The sequence below is a fragment of the Xiphophorus hellerii genome, chromosome 21 (assembly GCF_003331165.1).
Source record: "Xiphophorus hellerii strain 12219 chromosome 21, Xiphophorus_hellerii-4.1, whole genome shotgun sequence".
Classification (NCBI taxonomy): domain Eukaryota; kingdom Metazoa; phylum Chordata; class Actinopteri; order Cyprinodontiformes; family Poeciliidae; genus Xiphophorus; species Xiphophorus hellerii.
Window position 1 is genome coordinate 11,508,874 of NC_045692.1, and position 21,866 is coordinate 11,530,739.

General features: G+C 39.7%; 1 protein-coding gene across 2 annotated transcripts in view; it reads right to left on the reverse strand.

Moving 5' to 3' along the window:
- Positions 1 to 21,866, reverse strand: part of pola1 (polymerase (DNA directed), alpha 1) — a 56,978-nt gene that overhangs the window by 2,518 nt on the left and 32,594 nt on the right. For both annotated transcript variants that reach the window (XM_032551642.1, XM_032551641.1), the window contains exons 35-36: positions 17,077 to 17,193; positions 6,988 to 7,084 (exon numbers count right to left, since the gene is read on the reverse strand). In XM_032551642.1, coding sequence (XP_032407533.1) covers positions 6,988 to 7,084; positions 17,077 to 17,193 — 214 coding nt within the window. The remainder of the gene's footprint in view (positions 1 to 6,987; positions 7,085 to 17,076; positions 17,194 to 21,866) is intronic.

The window sequence follows — 21,866 nt, forward strand, 5'->3', positions numbered from 1 at the left end:
CCGACGGCACAGAGGAACAAAGGTTAGATACACACAGCAGCCACACGCACTAAAAGGACACACACAACAACCCAGGTAGTTAAACACTTAAAAAGCCTAGTAACTCAGCCGCTAAAAAACATCCACGCGTCAAACAGCAATCACACATGCATGTGCTCACGTCCATGTGTGGAAGTTGGTGTGGTTGACTTAAACGGCAGCAGCAACTATTACCAGATAATCCTCATTTCAGCAGGGAGAGGAAGGGAGAGAGAGGAGAGGCAGGGAGAGACTATTTATCCGGGGAATAGAAAGGGGGTGATGATGCATGATCAAGCGAAAGCAATCATGTCATCATTTTCTGAAAGGTAGAAGAAAATAATTCTCCCCTTCCCCTCCCTCCCGCTCCTTCACTCCTTTTTATTCCCCCAACCCAATCACTGTGTGGCGAACAGATAAAAAAAAAAAAAAAGAACGATTTAAGAGTCACAGAGAAGAAAAGAACGACAGAGAGATCTCTCTGCGATTCGGAGCATGGAGGGGAGCGTGGTTCAAATAAATAGTCTCCACTGCTGAGGGAATAGAGGAGGAAAGGGCCGAGGGTGACGTTGGGGAAAGGTTTGGATCCGAACACCGAGGTTTAAAAAAAGTGACTGATTCAAAGGCACAAAGATTTTCCATTCCACCTTTTCTACGCTTTGAAGTCCTTTAAACGAGATTCCAGAGCTTCTTCAGGGTGTAAGGAGCACAGAGTAGCGCATTACGCCCTTCCCCACCTGTTGCTGCACTCTGCCGTTCAGCAGGGTGAAGCAACAGGAAAAGGAAAATTCAGCTACTTGAAAGACTTCCAGGTTGCAAAAGTCATTCTATGGAGCAGAACTACATGTAACAGTTTATAAAATACGTTTGTAAGATAAAAATGGTTTGTGTGTAAAGATGCTGGAGAAAACAGCTCAACTAATAAACTGGACTGCTTTACTCTGAATGTAACTAAACAGCAGAACAGTAAAACATTCTGTGCAATAAGCACTGAGTAAATCCATGTGAACCTAAACACCATACTTATTATCACTGTTTAAATTGCGAATGCACCAATCAGGATTTTCTTGACAAATGCTGGCTTCCATTTTCCTCTGAGGTTTGATTTGCCAATTCAGACTCATAAGTTATAATCTTAGGAATCGAAACTGGGCAAGAGTGAAAAGAGGGGGTTTAGAAAATGGATGGATAAGTTTAGAATACAAATGAAAATTAAGGAATTACAAGATGATGATCATATGAGTCACAAACTGTTTCCGTCGATGCTCTTTATGCATCTTTCAAAGTATGGCATTAAAAAAAGGTTGATGGAAACGGAAAATTTGAAATAACTTCCTCAATTCTGAAAAAAAAAACCCAAAACTTTTTTCGCTCACTTGATGTGGTTTTTCCTTTTCCAAAAAGGATTCAAAGCATTAGAGAGAAGATGGAAAAACATTTGGCAAAAATGTTCTGATGAACTTTACTTTCTGTTTATTGCAGCCATGCTGGAATTAGATGGAAGCATGCTTAATTTGCATTTTTTGCAACATTTTAAAAGTTCGCTCAAAATTTGCATGACGGTTGGATGGACTTTTTTTAGTAAAGAAAAAAGGAGTCCAGGTTCCTTGTGCAAAATCCAACAATTTTCCCAGAGATTCGGACCATTTTTCCACGGGGGACAGATGCATAGCACAGTCAGGCATTCATATCTTCCCTCAACATACAGACATAATTTACAAAATACAATTATTTCTTTACATTCCATTTAGTTTAATTTTTAAATGTCTCCAAACTTGAAAAATACCTCAAACAACTTCCATATCTTAACAGTCTTACTGAGAACCAAACAACATGTTGTCTGATGTGTTCACAGACTGAAGATGGTGGGAATTTCAAGTTTTGATACATTTAATGAAGAGGAGGAAACCCCCCTCCTCGTCTTCCCCCGACTCTGACATCAATTATTCAGTAGGAATAAAGTTGTTTTTTTTCTGCTTTACATACCTGCATGTAGATCCTGCCAGGTTCAATGTAAATACTGTGATACAATGAAACTTACTTTTCCAGAAGGTGTTAATGGCACTCAAGCCTATCTGGGGATTCCCAACCATACAAATGTGAAAGACAACAAAATCAACAAATGTTTTGGACGCATTCTTACACGCTCACACACACCACATGCACGCACACCCCCTCACACACCCCCTCATGTTGGGGCCAGCATGTGCGCGCGCGCTCAGTGAGCCTATCAGAGGTTATCTCTGCTCTAACTAGGTGTTGTCACACACTCGCGCACACTCCGGTGGAACCGGGCACGAGTAGATCGGGGCTCTGCACGCTCTAACTAGGTGTAAATACAATAACAAGCCTGTAATTAAGTGAGCATGATGAAGTTAATGGAGATCGGCCATTCTGTCGGCCGCCTCCATGAATATTCTATTAGGCTGGTGGCGACGGGCAGCTGGAATAGCAGTTAATTTAATCACTACTCGGAGCACGGGGAAACTTCTTTGTGTGAGTGTAATTGCACAGAATGAATAATTGATTTGACAATCGCACCCGTGGATTTTGCCACCCCGCTTTGTATCAGCGGAGAAAAGGGGAGGAAGGTGGGGAGAGGGAAGCGTGGAAGAGGAAGATGGAAAGGGGAAGAAAATAGGAGAAGAGGAGAGAAAAGAGAGAGCGGGAAGAAGAAGAGGAGGAAGAGGAGGAGGAGGAGGAGGAGGAGCGGGACTAAGCGCGGAGCACCCGAGAGGTGGCAGGGAAGCTGTCTGTAAATGGATCATTAGAAAAGCGCAACTCAAGGACAATTTTTATTTTATCAATGCGGCAAAATTACATTATTGCTCACACACGCAATCATACTGCCCACACTCAAGACTGAGACCTAGAGGAGAGGATGGGGGGAGGATGAGGAGAAAAGAAGCAGACAGAGGGAACAAGGGAAGAGATACAAAATGATTTGAAAGTCATTGATACGGGATGTTCCCAGCTAAAGAACGGACAGCGTGCGTTTTTTCCCTTCCATCTCTCTCGCTCTCATTGTGTGCGTGCCTCTGTGTGTAATCTATTAGAGATCTCCTGCGGCGGATGAAATTACCTCCATGTTTTACTCAGTCGCAGCAATCAGGCACAAAAACGCAACGTACATGTAGATAAGACAGGTCTGCAGAAGGCATGCACGCACACACACAGCGGAGGGCTGCAGAAACACACCGCTAAATTACAATCTGCGTTGAGTCAGAGCTCTTTTGTGTTGTACATACAGCCCGGGCAATTTTCCATTAATGTCTTTTATTATATATGTTCAGAAGCACGGTTGAAAATATACGTTGAGCCTGCATCATGGCTACCTGCAGCATAAAAACGCAGATATTATATCGAAACTGACAGGTATAGTCATGATACACTTTTACCTTCAGCTAACAGCAGCACATGAAAGGAAAATGCTCACATATTCTGGTCCTTTCTTTCAGATAAATCCCCTCAAAAGACCAAAATCCAGCAACTCTTAAGTCATTTCTCCAGCATGTAAATATAGGCATGGAGTGTGTGGCCAGCGTGGAGAGTGACAGATTGGGAGTGCGCTCCTGAGGGGGAGAGCAGGTAGGAATACCGGCTCTTTTACCAGTGAGCTAGCAGTTTCCAGTGTTGATCAGTGTCATGGTGTTCCAACACGTTCATAATCACCGCTCTGTCACTCTGCACCTCCGTAGCATCCGCCACAGCTAACGCTAACACTAACCCAACACTCGGAGGAAAATATAGAGTAATGACAGTGATAGCTGAGGCATCTCCAGCGAGCGTAGCTGTTAAAACAAAAGGAAACTGACTTCTGACTTAAATGGATTACATGCCCGTTCAGGAAGCATCTAGCATCCTTAGTTAGCAACATACTGTATACGTAGTTGCTAACTGATTTTGGTAAACTCAAACAGTTTACCAAAATCTGTACCAGAGATAAAATATTACTTTTGAATAGACTCCCAGAGTGTGTAGAACTGTATGCTTTCTCCCTGTAATCTAAGCGGCGAGATCCTGGGTGTGTAATGCAGTAATATGGGGTATTACTGCCCCAGGACAGAGGGATAACACCTTCAACCTATATTTTATAGCAGCGTGAAGGTGTGTATATGTGTAGCTTTTCTCACTTTGTGTTGGAAATGAATCATTTGGTTTGTGAGTGAGACCGGAGCACTGACTTGTGCAGCCAAAACACAAGTCATAAAAGCAACAGGTGAAGCTTATTTCTCAACATCAGGTATTTGTACTTTTGTTCTTTAACACCAGATGTTTTCAGGTTTTGCTTCTGGCTAGACAAAATGTTACAAGAGTATTATCTTTATTTAACATGGTATGCTTTAAAGAAAATTGGTTACACCACGACAAAAAGTATGCATTTCTGCTTTCTTGTTTTTGTCACATTTAAAATGTTTCAGATCAGCAAAACTTTCATTTATTAAGGAATAAAGCTTTCTAAGCCAACCTGGTTTATGTGTATTTACTGAGGTCACCTTTGTCTTTAACTAAACTTTGTTGGATGATTTGAAACATTTAACAAATGCAAGAACTGCCCAGTATATCGCCGGGGCACCACTCCCTGCCATCAAGGACATCTACAAGAAGCGGTGTTTGAAAAGGGCCGGGAAAATCACAAAGGACTCCACTCACCCAGCACACACACTCTTTTCCCTCCTGCCCTCTGGGAGGCGTTACAGAAGCCTACGGACCAGAACCACCAGGCACCGGAACAGCTTCTTTCCCACAGCTGTCACGCTTTTGAACGCCTCCTGACATAAAACATAAACTATAAGGACTGTACTCCCCTATCCTCTCATACAACAATAACACATGGACTATCCTCACACACACACACATCACGGACTGTTTTCTTCACACACACATACAACCCGTAAATTTTATCTGCCATTATTTATCATGTATCATACTATATACATATATAATCCATTCCCTAACATTCTTGTATAATCTGTGCATATAGCTCCCATATTTATATTTATACACAATATCTATATTTCTTTGCTATAACCCCTTATAGTCCATACATACATAGTCTTGTACATCTGTAAATAAATATTTATACCTTGTAGAGCACTTCAGGATAGATGCAAACTACATCTCGTTGCTTGTACTTGTGACAGTGCAATGACAATAAAGTTGAATTCTTTTATTCTTCTTTCTCTAACAGACGACAGAAACTGTTTCTGTAATCAACCAAAGGTCACTCAGTCACTTTGACCTTTGATCATATTCAATATTTTCTGATTCAACCACCCCAAATAGTGATTATAGACAATATCAAACTTGTTTGTCCTGTCTTCTATGAAGACCTGTCCAGTATCTCACCTAACGGCTGCAGGAGACAGACACCAGCTCCCCTGCAACCTTAAGGTCAAACATGTATAACATGATGTGAGATTTTAACCTTTTATTAAATATTTATCTCCTCAATTCTTAAAAAATACATAACTGCCACAAGAGATGAACCGATAAGCAAAGATTGGGTGGACAGTTCAGAGATGATCAGGTTTAACAGATCTGAAACAGATCAGATTTCTGAATTTCTGGCTGCCATCAATCAGGTCTGGCACACCTTTCTAATAAAAAGCCATTTTTGATTTATTTCCTAGTGAAACTCTTATCAGGGACTTCGCTCTGGGACTTTTGTAAGATTGTTAATGTATGATGATACATGTTGTTAAACATTTAGTGTTTAACAAAAGCTCTAGCCTGTGAATGGTGAGTACATTTCATGCAATATAGCCCCGAATATAAATGTACTGTATAGGAGTGAGTCTCCAGAAAAAGAGCAGGAAGTGCACACAAATCAACAGCGCCACGTTGTACAAGAGAACCTAAAGAAAAGAGGAAAGTCAGGAATTGATTGGTGATGATTTCTTGCATCTGGGCCAAGACGGAAATAAAAGAAAGCAAAAATGGAGGCTATAATCATGTTAGTGCCCCCCCGATTCCTCCTCCCCTTCTTCTACCCCGGCCCAATCCCTCTATTTCAGCTCCCTCCATTTTCTGAGTGGTCATCTGTTGATTACACGTTATATTTAAAGTCTGCTGTCTCGATCCTTTGCTGCCTCACTTTGGCCTGAGCTCGCACACTCGCGAGACTCCGGCATACATACATAAATAACATACATACATAAATATTTAATCAAATAAATAAATCACTCGGCCCGGCGGCCCTTTCTAATCAAGTGACATCAATCAGGGAGAACTGTGGGTAAAGAGGCCTTGCGGCTGACGCCTACTGAGTGCACCCGGATCGTTGGAGTAGCGTCTATTTGAGTCCAAGGGGGGAAATATACGCTCCATGTCCCATTACAGGAGAAGGGCTATCCTTTCGTCAGCGCGCCCATTACTCGCCCTATCATTTCCCCAAATCTAAAACCTGTTTTCAATCAACACAGCCAAACGAGTGCCTGTCCAAGAGAGGCAGAGAGAGAGAGAGAAAAAAGAGAGAGGGAGCACAGGAGAGAAAGGAGCAGAGATGGACAGTGAGGGTAGAGGGAGCGAGATGGAGGGCTCTTTCCTTCTTTCTTCCAGTGATTGGAGCGTTTTGCATTCTGTATGTGTGTGTGATTGAATCCGTCTCCTAAATTAGGGCTGTCGACTCGAGGAGCTGAATGTCCTTAACCCCCCCTCCCCATAACCAATGCCTGGGTGCCGCAACTTGCAAGTGTGTGTGTGCGTGTGTCACGTTGCTGGGGAATATTTTAAGTGCAGCCTGGGTAAAAGGTTTATGTTGAGACTTTGATTGCTAATGCTATGTTGTATGTGTGAGAAAGCATTGTTAGGTTATTAAAATTCAAAGTTTCTCAGCGGCTCTGCTAACTTGATTTCAGCTCCAAAGCCATTAAAGCCGAAGAGGCTGGGAGAGACGGTGCAAAAACAAACAGGTATTGTTTCACATTAACTACACAAACTGGGGTCAGAATCAGCCGAGAGTCTTACTTTTGTGGACAGAGTTTGGAAGTTTGGCCATGGCGTAGTCCCAGTCGAAGATGTAGCTGTAGAAGCAAAGCTGGTTGTACAGGGCCTTCTCCGAATACTGCGAAGAGAGCACAAGCAATGTTAAAGCAATCGAAATTGGTTAAATAACATCTGTGTCACCAGCACTACTCCAAAAGATTGACTGATCCCGTCACATTTAAGTTAGGCACATCCAATGTCACTGGAATGACTTTTCGCGCTTGGTCAAGGGCAGGCCTTCTGTAAAAGAACTGACTAACTTTTTTTTCAATTGTTACATATTTAAATTCCCATAAATACATTGAAGATTTGTTTTTATTTTTATAAATGATTGTATTTCATAAACTCATGATCCACTGACGGATTGTACTATTGGGTTTTTGCCTCTTCCTGCACTGTTATCGTTATTCTTTTTTTCTTAATGTATTCTCTCTGTATTTTAATTCTGCAACATAAACTAAACATTTACATTTCCTCTCCCATGTTGCTGATTAATGCTGGGCTTTTCTCCAACTCCAGGGACGGACACTCAGGATATAAGATACAGTGAGCTTATTCAAACACTGACATGTAGCTGATACACACATTTCAAAACATATGTAGTTCTCAGGGCAGTGCAGCTGTCTCTCAAGGTCATATTAGCAGGGGAGAGTATATGTTATTTCATCAAGAGGTTCACAAGTTCACAGCATGCACAAGTGTGAACGCCAGCATTCACCCACCAGATGCAGGATTCATTTTACTGCAGTCTAACTGTTACCAAAACTCGTACATTACACACACAAAGAAAAGATACTGCTGAATGTTTCCAGGATCATCATCTAATTAATCCTTAAATGGAGATTAAAAGCAGAATCGATCATCTTTATTCGACAAACATTACTCTTTTTAATAATTCCTAATGATTGCAATGTATTTAAGTCTAAACAAAGGATCATCCAGGCATTTCAATAAAAATCTTGCTGTCCTGTTGTGGAACATAAAGTTACATTACAGGCGCATTCTTTACTCTGTTTGACAGAGTAAAGAACCTGGGCTATAAAGTAGGGATTGAGTCTGATTGAGAAAAAGGTTGCAACAAATGCAATTTTTAGTAAGAGAAATACAGAGAAACGTTCAAATTTGAAAGGACTGAGTTATTTCTTACCACGGGTTCTGATCTTTTTCCCTACTGACAGTGTCGTGTGTTCCAGCCATACAAACATTTCAACTGCTGCAGCTATAATTCACATCACTACAAGGTGTATGCCAACACTGACAGATGTGATCATCTATGATCCGATGACATTGTCACCTATTCCATAAAGAGTTAGATGCTGGTAGCACCGCTAAGATGAAGGACCATGTTTTGACTAGTTGCCTCTCTTACCATCCTCCTTTTAAGAATGGCTAAAGCAACTGGGTTTAACATTCATGTCATATTTATACCAAAGGAAAACAGGAAGTCATAGATTAGAAAATTAATCACTAAGGTTGAAAAAGTAAAATATATGTTACAAAAATCTGTCAGCTCCATTTATTTTATAGGAATTATTAAGAATGCATACAAATAAGTGTGAAAAACAATCTACTCATATAAAAAGGCATACTCAACTTATATAAACTCTTCATGCTCTTTAGGGCCTTAGTTTAACTTTATATTTATGGCAAAGTAAAAAAAAAAATTAATGTTATGCTTTATTGTATTTGATGATATCATCCACTCATTAACATGCAAAACACTGCGTACCTTTCATCCGTCGCTGTTGGGGGTACCTTCGTTCAACAGTCTAACAAAGCCACTGATGCTACCGTCCTCAGTTATTCTGCAATGATGCTCTCAATCTGTCACGCCTTCATGCATTAAACGTATAAATGATCCTCATTTTCAAGGTACAAGCTACAACTGATATTTTATTTGTGACAAATCGTAGATGAAGGACATCATTTAAATATGAATGCATGTTTGAAAAAAAAAAAAGTAATTTATAATTTTGTATAAACAGAATAAAGAGTCATGCCAAAATATGCTCCATACTCAATTTTCTTTTTGTTTTTTAAGAACGATAGGTCCTAGTTAAAATCCTGATTAAGGACAAGCAGTAAATGGTCTGTCTTGATTTCTGCCATTAAATGGAAAATCCAGAGATGCACACAGTATTTGAAGCTGACTTCTCATCTCAGTCTTTGAAGTAAGTGAAAGATGTCAATTTTAAGTCTTCTCTCAGGAAGAACTTCTGCATCAAAGATTGTTGCAGTTAAAGCAACTGATCACTTTGGCATGGTGTGTTAACTGACTGGAAAAAAGTAGAAATTTTTAGATTCGATGTGAAAATCTGAGATGGTCAAAGGTAAAGGTCTAAAAAAGACACACACACAAAAAATCTAAGTTCAAAAAAAAGATTTGATGCGACAAATCAAGGAGGATATAAATGTAGAGCAATGTAAAAAAAGACAATTCTGATTTTAGTCTACCAATTAATGGAATAAAGACATAAGCATTTTACTTTCCATGATTTCTTTAACATAATCATCCAGACTTTAAAAAATGATAGAAATTACACCACTATTAGTGACTATATAAAAGCCCTGAAATGAAAAAAAAAAACACATTACAACTTTACATGTTTTATCAGACCCAGATATAATGCTTCATAATATAAATTCTGAAAACTAGTGTACTAATCTGGACAAAAAATGAATCTGGAAAGCTTTTTCACTTCTTTCCTTAAAATAATGGAGTGGTTTCTATGCTAAATGAAATAAATAAGGAAGCAATAATGCTTAGCATATCAGAGAACATGATAAGCTCTTATTATGCTGCTACTTTGATAAGTATTTCTCTTTAAAGCAAAATAAAAAAAATATATATATTTTGCTCAGACCCAAAATATTCAGATCCCTCAAACTTCACGCCTACTTATAAAACAGAGGTAGCTCACTAGCTTTCACCTAGCGAGTAACAAACATCATTCCAGGCTGTTAAAAGTGGATTTGAGATCATGACAGGACAAAAAAAAAAATCTTGCAAAACAGAATAATAGACCTGGTAACAAGATTCCCACTCAAATGACTACACCTCCCTGCTAGCATCCCCCTTCCTCTGTGTGACACAGTAAAGCAAGAAAACAAATTTGCTTGCTTTGTTAATTTCCTCTGCAATTAAGCGGAGCCACATGACAACCTGCCAAAGGGAGAGAGGGGGGGAAAGAGACTGAGAGGATGAGCTAGACAGAGCAGTGGGAGGGAAAAAGAGAAGAGCGGCGAAGGAGAGAGAGAAAGACATGAGAGACAGCAAAAACAGAGTGAAGAGGAGAGAGAGAGGAAGAAGAGAGGGGATCAGACCTGATACACCCTCCCTCATAATAGTTTGTTGTGATAAGCCATTGTGAGAGAGGCATGCGAACAGCCGAGGCTGTCAATTTGATTAGCCATTATACTGCATGTTTAATTGCAGTTATTGGCTCGTCATTTCCCAGCTACACTGCAGAGGGCACGCTAAGCCTCGACCCCACACTGCCGTCAGGTGTGCGCCGAGTGGTTCATTATTACCACCAGGAAGAATCCCCCGACAATTCCCGCGCGCAAAGCGAGTTTGAGCGTGCCCATTATACCTGCCAATCGGCAACGTGCGTAATTGTAATTTCAGTTTTTACTGCTGTGGCATAATCAAGTGGTGAGAGTATCTAATGCAGCTAAATGCAAACTATGAGGTGTGTGTGTGTGTGAGCGAGGCAGAGTGTGTGCCTTTAATGGCTTTCTAGCGCTGCCCACATGGCACGCACAGCTGTTGACCGTTGATGCACTGCCTAGTCAACAACCAAACCATGCACATCCCATAATGGAGCCTCGGTTACGGTTGCCAAGGTTGAACGAGCTCAGTCGGCACAAGCGCCGCGCGCCACCTCTTTCTCTCGAAACATAAAACACACTCACGCACACACACACTACCGTCAGAACAATGTGCTGCTGATTGTGGGCGGGCCGGACGCTGCATACTGATTGACTGACAGGTGTCAGAGAGGTGTGGCTTAAATGTAACAGGATTGTTATTGAATTTAGAGCCCCACAACCCCACCTCACTCTCCTCCACCCACACACACACACACACACCTACCTCGTCATTCAGCTCGGCGCTTTGTTCCCGCACTGACACCATTTCAATTTGCTCCACAAATCTGCAGCATTTTCAGCCTGACTGCCTAAGGAGCAAACCAGCTGTGAAATTGCCTCTCTCTCGGGAGTGTCGGAACCCCCCCAGCCCCCACCTCGTACCCCTTTGCTCCTTTGCCTCCAGCATCCCTGACTCACCACCCCTCGTCCCCCCTCAAATACACATATACACATTCTTACCCCCTTGTAAGGACTCAAAAACCCAAAGATACAAATGTTTAAGAGAAGGAAACGTGACGAAAGGATGAATAGTATAAAGACAATGGCGAGGAACATAAAAAGGGCCGTAAAACATAAAAATAATCCAAAACTTTCAGAGCTTCAGGATAAAATAGCTCACACAATAAAACAACCACTCAAGTCATCCCCAGACAGAAAATAACACCTGCTTCTACTAGACATGGCCTGGTTACCAAAACTCAGCTATAGCAAGTATTTAAAAAGTTACCCTTTAACATATACCAAAGAATCATGCCCCACTCCCCACTTATTGCTGCGCACTGCCAGTCAGCTAGCTAAAAGAAGGGTAAAACATTTTCCTACCAGCCTGGACAGAAAACACAGACCCTCGGAATAAATCTGGTTCCAAAATAAATAAAAAAAAAAGCAAGGACAGACTGAAACTCATCACTATCACTGTTTAGAGTTAATAAAAGATGGCAACTGGGTTTTCCTTTCTTAAGAACAAAAACAATTGCAGCTGTTTGGAAATCAGAATCGCAACGTGGAGACTGAAGGGGTTCCACCGATCACTCTTTTTAGTTAGCAAGCCACCTGCAGAGTCCACCCAGCCAGATAAGCCGACGAATTAACCAGCTAATGAATGCTCTTTAGGCTCCCAATGTTATTCTATAAACAGCAAAAACAACTCTGGAAAAGACTCGACACGTCAACCACTGGGTTTGTATGCTAGTATTTCTACAAGGGTGTATAATAGCAACACCAAGCTAGTATGCTGCTTTTACAAAGGAAAAACTGACATCTAATTAAAATTAAATATCTTAGTTTCAGAAGCTTAATGCTTATTTCTTTCACGAGACAATACTGTTCCTTTTATGTTAGAATACAACATCCATTAATTGAATCTGCATCAGGTTGGTTTAAGTTATTTGGTTTAATTTCTAAACAAAATCTCATATTGGGAACCACTGCAAAGAGCAAGCTTTTTTAGAAGCAACTATTACGATTTATGCTACAACTTTAAGCATAGGCTTAAATGGTAATGTTACATGGTAGCATAGCTAATTAGATCAGGTTATACATTTCTAAGCTTAATATATGTTAATACTGTCATATTGGCTAAGAATCTCATACATGGATTAACACACGACCTCTGAAGAACTTTTCTGCAACATGTTGTCGCTCTACTACACGAGATATGCGGTTAATGAAAAGGTAATAACTGACAATGTTTCTGCAAGCAGAGAAAACAAGCTCACGCTCACAGCCAGGTTGAACCGCGTTCACCCCCCTCAAGTGTTCTGGGATTCAAGCACAAACGCGGCCTCTGGCTGCAAGCTTTTTCGTCGATACTCGTCTTCAGCGTTCCTGCAAACGTGCCCTCTAAAAATTCTAAAGCTGCAACATCTAAGCCCTCGCAGAACTGCAGCTGCAGGTTAAAAAAAATATATAAATAAATAAAAAGAAAGAATGAAAAACGAGAGGGAGGGAGACGGAGAGAAACAAACATACATTTTCTCCCCCTCAGCTGTGAGGCCACGAGGCTTTAAAACTCTTGAGCTTTTCAGATGCGATGAGCATTATTGCCGGTTGTGGTAGTCACGCCGATCAGCTTCACAAGACACCATAATGAGTCAATATATGTAAATCTTTACTAGGCAAACACGGCGGGAAACAAAGGCATTTAACTGGTGCTCTCGCCCGCAAGCCTCAAACGATTCAGCACCGGTAATTTCTCCCCATTGAAAGGCATAATTGCCTGCTATTTGAAGATATTCATGCTCAATTTTTGAAATTAATTTCAATTGGGGGGAAATGTAGAAATGTCAGCTCCAGTGAAAGGGATTTGATTTCAATTATCCTCGCTCAAAGGACTGTGATTTCCAAATACACTTAAGCAAAATTATGACAAGAATTTTTGTTCGGCAAAATTCAGTGTTTAAAGAGCGATTAGGCGATAATGGGGCAGCTTTGAGCCGGCAGTGAATGCAGCCGTCTCCCTCTGAAAGGCACTCAATTATCTCTGATTGCTCCCGCTATAATGTATCAAATAGAGATACCTGCTATTGCCGTAATTTGTGTGAAAATTAACATGCTGCAATTTCCACTAGAGGGAAAAAGGGAGCTCTAATGGGCGCCTGAGCGTACATCAATAAAACGAGGGGAGAAAAAGAGGGAGAGGCAGCGAGGGCGGAGGAGAGAGAGAGAAAGAGAGAGAGGACGTGCCAAGAGAAGACAGAATGAGTGTAAGAGCTAAGGAGGGAGGGAAAGAAACGAAAAGAAAGGAGCAGAGGAAGAAAAGGGAAAAGAAAAGGAAAGTCGGGACAGATATTTAAGAATGGACAAGGGAAAAAAGGAATTAAGCTCAGAGGAGAGATGGAGAGAGTGAGCAAGAGAGGAAGAGAAAGAAATTTAATTTACTGAAAATATTACAAATTGCACCTGTGCATAACTCCCCCAAATTACCAACCAATCAAGGCAGAGTGCCTATTACTCTCCCATTACATGGAGATCAGATCACGCTCTGAATCTGTGTCCAAAGAGAGAGGGAGGGAGGGAGAGAGAGAGGAGGAAAAAAGGGACGAGGCAGAGCGAGAGAGATGAAGAGATGGAGGGAGGAAAGGGAAGAGACGGAACCCAAGGCGATGGATAATGTACCAGAGGAGGAATGCAGCGACATAGCTGGGATGTTTCTGAACTGAAACTTCCCAGAATGCTGATATTTACTCAATATCCTGACAGATTTCAATAAAGCCAGAGAGCAACAATCAGACGAAACATTCAAACAACTCCAAACTTCGATTAAAGAAATCACATGTCTGATTGGAAAATGGTGGCTTCTTCTTCTTCTTTCCTTTTGAGCAGTCTGACTACCGCCAGCTCAAACAGCCACTGAATGACCTCTTGAGTGCTTCGTATAATTAGCACCAATTAAATATGTAAGCTGCTGGGCTATTACTCTCCGTGCACCGGCTCGATTCAGACAACTGTGTTACCATATACTGAGCAGCCAATATTAGCCGAATATGAGCCATAATATAAATGTTTCCTGGAAAATATGCAACAGAGAGAGAGTTCAGTGGCAGTAATTAGGGTTTAAGCATTTGGTTTAAGGGCACTTCAGCAGGGCAGATGCTTGTTTTGCTGACTGGCTGATAGACTTTAAAAAGGAGCATTTAGTGTCCAGACATTAACGGCTGAAAAAGACAAATCAACTAATGCATATTCTGATTATTTAAAAGCTGTAGGTAGTAAGAGGAATAAATAAATTACAGGGCTGAAAAATGGACTTCAGATGCAAACTGCAGCAGTTGTGTTTAGCAAACCCTCAGTTTTGTCTCTTTATTACCAAGTTTTAAAGGCAATCTGGAGTTTTTATAAATTTATGAATGTAGACAATCTTATGTGTTAACAAAGTGGAAGTGATGGCAGGATAAACACTGAAATGGAGCTTTAAACAGATGACAACAACATCAGTCAAAGAGAATAAAATCAGAGACAGAAACAAGAAAATTAGGTTACTGATATGACAACTTAAATGTCAAATTGAAGTATTTGTGCTGATTACAGAAGCATTTTAAGAACAAACCAAATAATCTTTACTCAACTTCTGCATATTTATTCGTTCGTCTCATTATCGCACCTGTTTTTGTTTGTTTAAAAAGTTGTTGTTAAAAGTTTAAGAGTAATTTAGCACAGCGTGGTAGTGGGAACCTTCCAAATATATAACTACTGTTATTCAACACAGATGGAAAAACTAATAAATCAGATTGTAGAAGGGCTTAAATAAGTTAGTATATCATAGCAAGAATTACAGTTGGCTGTCTTTAATAGCATTTATATCTATATCTGTAAAGATCAATTTCAAGTCTTGCCACAGATACTCAATTGGGTTTGAGTGTCTGACTGAGTCATCCAGACATTGATACGCATTGATCTCAACTTTTCAATCATATCTCTGGCAGAAGGTTTAAGGTCCTTGTCCTACTTGAAAGTTAAATTTGGCCTCAGTACCAAATGTTTTGCAGCGTTCCTGTGCATGCTGGAAGTTTTACCCACTGCATTATGCTGCCACTATTTTGTTTCCTAGTGCAGGTGGTGTTTTCATGGACAAAGGCAACCACACAGTATTTAGCATGTGGGCTAAAATGCCTAGTTTGTGTTAGCTCAAATAAATAAGTATTACTTTAAAAAAAAAAACAACATACATTGAAGTCTTTGGTTGTAATGTGGAAAAAAGAAGAAAACTTTCAAGGAGTACAAATACGTATACAAGGTGATGTAGGTGGTCTGACGAAGGATCAGTCCAGCAGTTTAGCATAAAATGAAGTAAAAGAGTTTTGGATGTTTTGTCGTGTTAGCAGCATTACAATGATCAAAATGAATACATAACACTAATGAACAAATCTAGGTTATTCAATAACTTGCATTAATTACTCCGTGTGAGAAGGTACCATGTCATTCTAATATGTTGCTGGGTTTGTAAATACAAAAACAGTTGAATTAAATAAGAAAATAATGTTTGAATAATGTCTCATGATATAGTAAGATTTGTGTAAAACTGTCTATTTGTGGTTACACTTTCAGCAGCTTGGTGAATTCCCTAAACTGTGTGTTTGGGCATGCAAATTATCACCAAATAATATTAAGTAAATATTTTCTTCTTACTTTCAACACTATTTTATAACAGAAAGAGCATATCAATGTTATGGGATATGACAAAAAAACCCATCAAAATAAAAAAAGTTCAGACACGCGGTCCTTAACCGCTAGTTTTATATTTGCAAGGGCAAAATGTGTTAGCTTTAGTGTTTAACTGTGTAATTGTTGAAATAAAACAATAAACTCCTCCACATTGGTAAGAAAAATAAACAAATCCAAACACAAACAGCTTTTCTTTTCAATGGTCAGTCAAATATATACATAAAGATATGTCCAAGGACTGAGGAGTTAAAAGAGAAGTCAAATAAAGGCAGGCAGCAAATTTTGGAAAGGAAAATGTTGCATGAGCAAGCAGAGAAAAGTTAAATGTTGTATTCAGCCTGCAGTTTAAAGTGCCACGGCCCTCAGGCACAGCAATGGCCGCCTAAGTGGCTACAGTGACAGCAGAAATTGGCCTTCTGGTTTACAACCTGTCGCCACATCGCCAGACAGAGCAAAGCAGCTGGAATAGGGGGGAGACACACAGGAGCAGAGAATATATATATATATATATATATCTATCTATATATATATATATATATAAAAGACCCTGAAAAGAGAGAGTTAAGAGAGGCGATGGTGGAAACAAGGAGAGTGAGAGTGGGACAGAGAAATGTCATGCTCAAATTGAAAGGAAGAGTGTTTTTCTCAAATCCAGTGGTCAAACTAACAAAGTGTTCATAGGAGCAGAGTCACACAGACAGGTGGTTTTAATGGCTGAACCACCAACCAGCTCTTAGACACACATACACGTGATGCAAGACAAAAAGGATATTATGTCATGCATATGATGAAATGTGACACTAATAAGCAGAGATATCCAGCACATATGAGGAGATGTTAGACTGCAGCTCCATAGCACCATCATCTGGAAAAGATCTACAGAGCACAAAGAGTTCCCAGAGAGTGACATCGCCTGAGGAGCCAAGAGGCAGCTTTGTTGTGTTTTCGTGCGCGTTACCACTATACTAGAGTGCATTTATTCAGCACAGCAGGGAAGTGCAGACCTCCGGTGAGCGTAAAACTGAGGGGCATTACCTCAGCTCTGAGCGTAGCACGGGTGCAGGCTGGGCAGATGGGTCCGTGTCGGGAGAAGGCGATCGGCAGGCGCCTGGTTCTGTTCTGGCAGGCCTGGTCCTCGCACACCAACCAGCCCTGTGCGGCAAACAGACCAGATCAGATTCATTTCCATCCAGTAAGGGAATATTTTCAGGTAGATTTCTGAAAGGCCTCAGAAGTTAACATGCATTCAGTTAAGAAAACGTCTACACACAGACGTTTTCATAACATTGTGGACATTAGGTCTCAACTTTTAACTGCTTGAACAGTAATCCAGTATAGCATTAAGTCACTTCGCTGCTTTTTTGGCACCTGAACTAAAATAAATCAACTCTGCTGCAAAATTTCCTAGACTTGTAAGCACTTGTAAATAAAGACTATACTATTCTACACTAAATGCTGATCTTTTGAAGAAGAAAAAGTCTGTTTTAGTGAAATATCCATCCATTTTCTTACACCCTTGTCCCTAGTGGGTTAGGGAGGTGCTGGTGTCTATCTCCAGCTATGTTCCGGGCGAGAGGCAGACACCCTGGACAGGTCGCCAGTCTGTCGTTTAGTGAAATATATTTAAAGAAAAAAAAACAAAACAATCATAGGTTCAGTTCAACTTAATTTCCAAGTTATCAAGATTGCAATGAAGAAGCTAAAAGCAGTTTTTAAATCTTATAGAAAGCATGTACATTCTGATACTAAGTCGAAACATTAATGTGTAAAATCAAATTGTGATGTGCGACATAAAGCATAAAATGTAAACATAAATCGACTGAACAAAGTTTGTGCATAGCTGCGAAAGTGATACATGCACCAATTTCTTTTCTGTAATTTCTGAATGATTTTCAACATCTGGATATTTTTCTTAGTCCAACTTATTTGTCTACGTTAAAAAGAGTCCTGAGTATAAATGTTTAAGAAAAAACTTTCTTTTAACTGAAAAGATTTTTTTTTTTTTAAATAGATGTTCGAGCAGCAGCCAACTACTTGTTTATAAAACGTGTTTATGTAGCCATTTATTTGTTCGATAAATATGTTCTACAAAAAATTGATAAAACTTCTGTTGACTGGAGACACTTAAGGGGAAAAAAAGCAGTTTCTCATAATGAGGAAATTTTGCTGAAAATTGTTGCTTCCATTTAGCTGCTCTAATTCAGCACAACAATCTGACAACAAAAGTACTCTGGGGAAGAGAAAGAGAAAAAAATGGATAAATAATAAAAAAAAAAAAACAAGTGTGTCAGATGGGCAAAGAAAAGGGGAAGAAAACAGGTTCACGTCTGACTTGACGTCCCGCCTCGCTGTCTTCCTTTACGTTTCAGATTATTCAGCGCGTATGAGTGTCAACGTGCTGCTCAGTCACAGGCAGAGCAGCGGACAGCCAAAACGGCAGTAGTTAGGACCCCCTGGGGTGAGGTGGCGACCCTGGGCAGGTGCTGCGTTCTAACCCTCTCAATCTTCCCATACTTTTCCAGACTCCTCCTCCCCCTTCTCTGCTTCTTATGCCCTGTCATTACCACAGGGGTTTGAAAAGGGGGGAGCTGGTGGAGGGGGTTAATGCCCAACTAATGACAGAGCATAAGACCCACCGTCATCAACGCCTTTGCTCCTCTGCTGCATCCATCTTTCCTTCCTTCCTTCCATTCACTCAAAATAAACCGGAGCACCTGTCTCCCTGTCCACACCCCTTCACTCATAGGAGCTGCACTGGTTCTGTGATTGATTTTTAAGTCTTTGTCTGGTGTCTTGATCAGTTCTGAACAGGAGGAGTTGGAAAATAGTGATGAATGCATTTTTGTCTTCAAAGTTTATTCAACCTTCCATACAAACTTGAGTATCTTTTCATGAAACCCCCCACCAAAACAAACCAGTGCTGATACAAACACAATTTGATTTTTCTATATTTTTTATTATGTCAAACGGCACATTAGAACATATTTTCTTTTTCATAAAGTTGCAGGCAAAGTGTGCAACAACATTAAAACTTCTTGCTTGATATTTCTTGTCAAAGTTCTTTGCCTGTTTTCAACACAACTTTGGTAAAACACATTTATGCTACTAATATAGCATCCTGATATGGTGCTAGGTGATAAGGTGAGTGCTATAAGTTCACCACATTCTCTAATTAGAGCTAGGACTCTTATTTTGAAGGAGGGAAGGAAGTAGTTCTCAAACAGCTCCATTGACAGATTCCTGTAAGGCCTGGTCAACAATACTCTGCTATAAGAACAAATTAAAAACCCCTCCTCCGTCAAAGTGACGAACCCACATGAGATGCTAAGTTAGCTGCTAATAGCGCTACAGTTACTCTTTGGTGCTAAACTAAGAAGCTATTTCAGTTTTTTGAGATGCATTTGAAGCACTGAACAAAGGTCCTTTAAAACATAGTTTGAATCTCCATTTGTGAAAATATACACAAAAAAAAACACTAACTAATTTCAGCTGCTTTTGTTGAATTGGACTCAATTATTCAAAACTGATTTTTCTTTGCTTTTCCAAGAGTATTACAAAAATGTAAACTCATCTAATTTTCCTGGACCCAGTGTCATACATCCCATTATGTAACGGGAGTATAGTTATGTAATGTATTTCTAATGTATTTTTTGTGGACTGAACTGAAGCTGATTTACAAATCTTCACAGGATTTTGTTAGTTTTAACAAAACTTAAAGGCACAATGACAGAACAGCTCTACTAAGATTAACCAGTGGATAAAACAGCCACAATTTTCTTTTAATATACAGATTTTGAAAGTCAGTCTTGGATCAAACCCTGAGTTCAAATTCAATATGGCTGTTATGTAGCTAAAATGCATGAAGGTTGCAGTAATAAACTGTTTATTTGCATTTCTAATTGCTTTTATTTCAAAGAATTAACAAAGTACTGTATAACGCACTACTGAAACATGCTTCTTCAGTGTCTGAATGCGTAAAATGGTGCTAAACACATTGTTAGTGGCTTGTACTGCTAATAGCAGCTTGCTTTATATAGATTGAAACTGGACCGCCCTGAGCTTTGGCGATAGCATTCATGGATCCAAGTTCTGAGTAAAGACATAAGAATCAAGTGTAGGTGTTTTATTTTGTTGTATATTAAAGTTCACCTGCAGATTGCATGAGAAGACAACTTAAAGTGATCTAAAACAGGTTAAATAACAAGAAAAAAACCCATCAACAATATGAAAGTAATATAGCTAAAGAAAAATGGTTCGACTTACAACATATGTGACACTGGGAGGTGAGATAGAACTTTGATCAAAAGAGATTAATAAATAAATTTCCACAGAGTTTATGGAGGCATTACTAAATTAACACAAAACAAAACCGTTTCATTAGTCTTATTCTTAACACTTTAAGAACAAACAAAACATGCACAATACCTTTGACAATCAGACTTGTTTTGAGCCTCTTATCAAAAATAAAGTGCATAGCAATATTCTGCTTTTGCAAAAATCATGGTTTGAGGTCAGCTGAGGACAAACTAACAAAATAACTTAAAACATCGATAAAGTGCTGAACATTTCCTTGTACTGCAAAAAGAACATATTGAAATGGAGCAGCTCTGTGGCTATTTAAATGTAAATAAGGTCGGTCTCGTTTTTATGGGTCAGTCCACCAAAAGCATCAAATACTTTTAAGCTATGCCACAATATTGTTCAATTCAATTTTATTTAAATTTATTTTTTTAAAGGATGCTTTTTCACAACAAATGTCTCAAGGTGCTGCAAAAGAAAAAAATAAAATAAAATTTATGTGTAGAATGTAATCGCCAATTCAGTCTAATCACAATCAAGTAAAAGAATACTGTTTTTGATAAGGCTAAAGCAAGTAGTGTGATCTGTAACAGCCAATTGCTAGGATGCATATCTGCTTAAATTATAATATGCACATAATAATAATAGCAGTACTTTAGCACACAGAAAATATAAGAGGTATATAAAATTGGCTAACAAACAAACTACAAGCTGAACACACACACACACGCCCACACACATAGACCAAGCCAATCTCTTCTAAATGAAAACCAAACACACACAGATCTAGAATCAATTAGAAAGTCCCAGAGTTCACAGCTTTACCCACAAATCCCAGCTTCAGGTCTAATTACCTCAACCTTTAGCCACCCTTTTGTAAAAAAAAAACAAAAAAACTGGGCATCATGGGAAACGAGGATGTTTCTCCTCCTATAATAAACATGGATGAAGTACAGTGGATCATAAAGGTGAAAAAATAACAGGTGAAAGTAGGAGGCGGCTGTTTGTAGAGTTTCTTCAGTTTTGTGTTCGTGGAAGTACCTTTTGCACACATTCCTGTTCCTGTTATGACACATACACACACAAACAACGCGTTTGTATCGCACTCAATCTGTCACCATTCACGGGCATCACAATGAATTAATTAGAACACATTAAAGACCGAGGAGGTTCAAAAGAGGAAAAGCTTCCCACAGTGGCCTTCTGCCCAGCTTCACTGACCCCACAGCTATTTGCACAAAGCAGAAAAATAAAAATCAAGGTAAGATTAAGTGCATTAGACCTGCGAGCCACGCATAAAGGATTAAAAACAAGAAGCACATCAGTAGTGAGGCAGGATGAAAAGGGAAAAAAAAGAAAAACATCTAATTGAGGCATTTTCCTGGAGGAGGGGGTTCGGGGGGTGTACAGTCGGACGTGAGAGAATAAAGGCTCATAATTGCATAATTATAGCAGTGGATACCTGACACACTGAATGCAGACGTCAAATGAGTTCCACATAATTTAACCAAACAGAGGCAAGACCA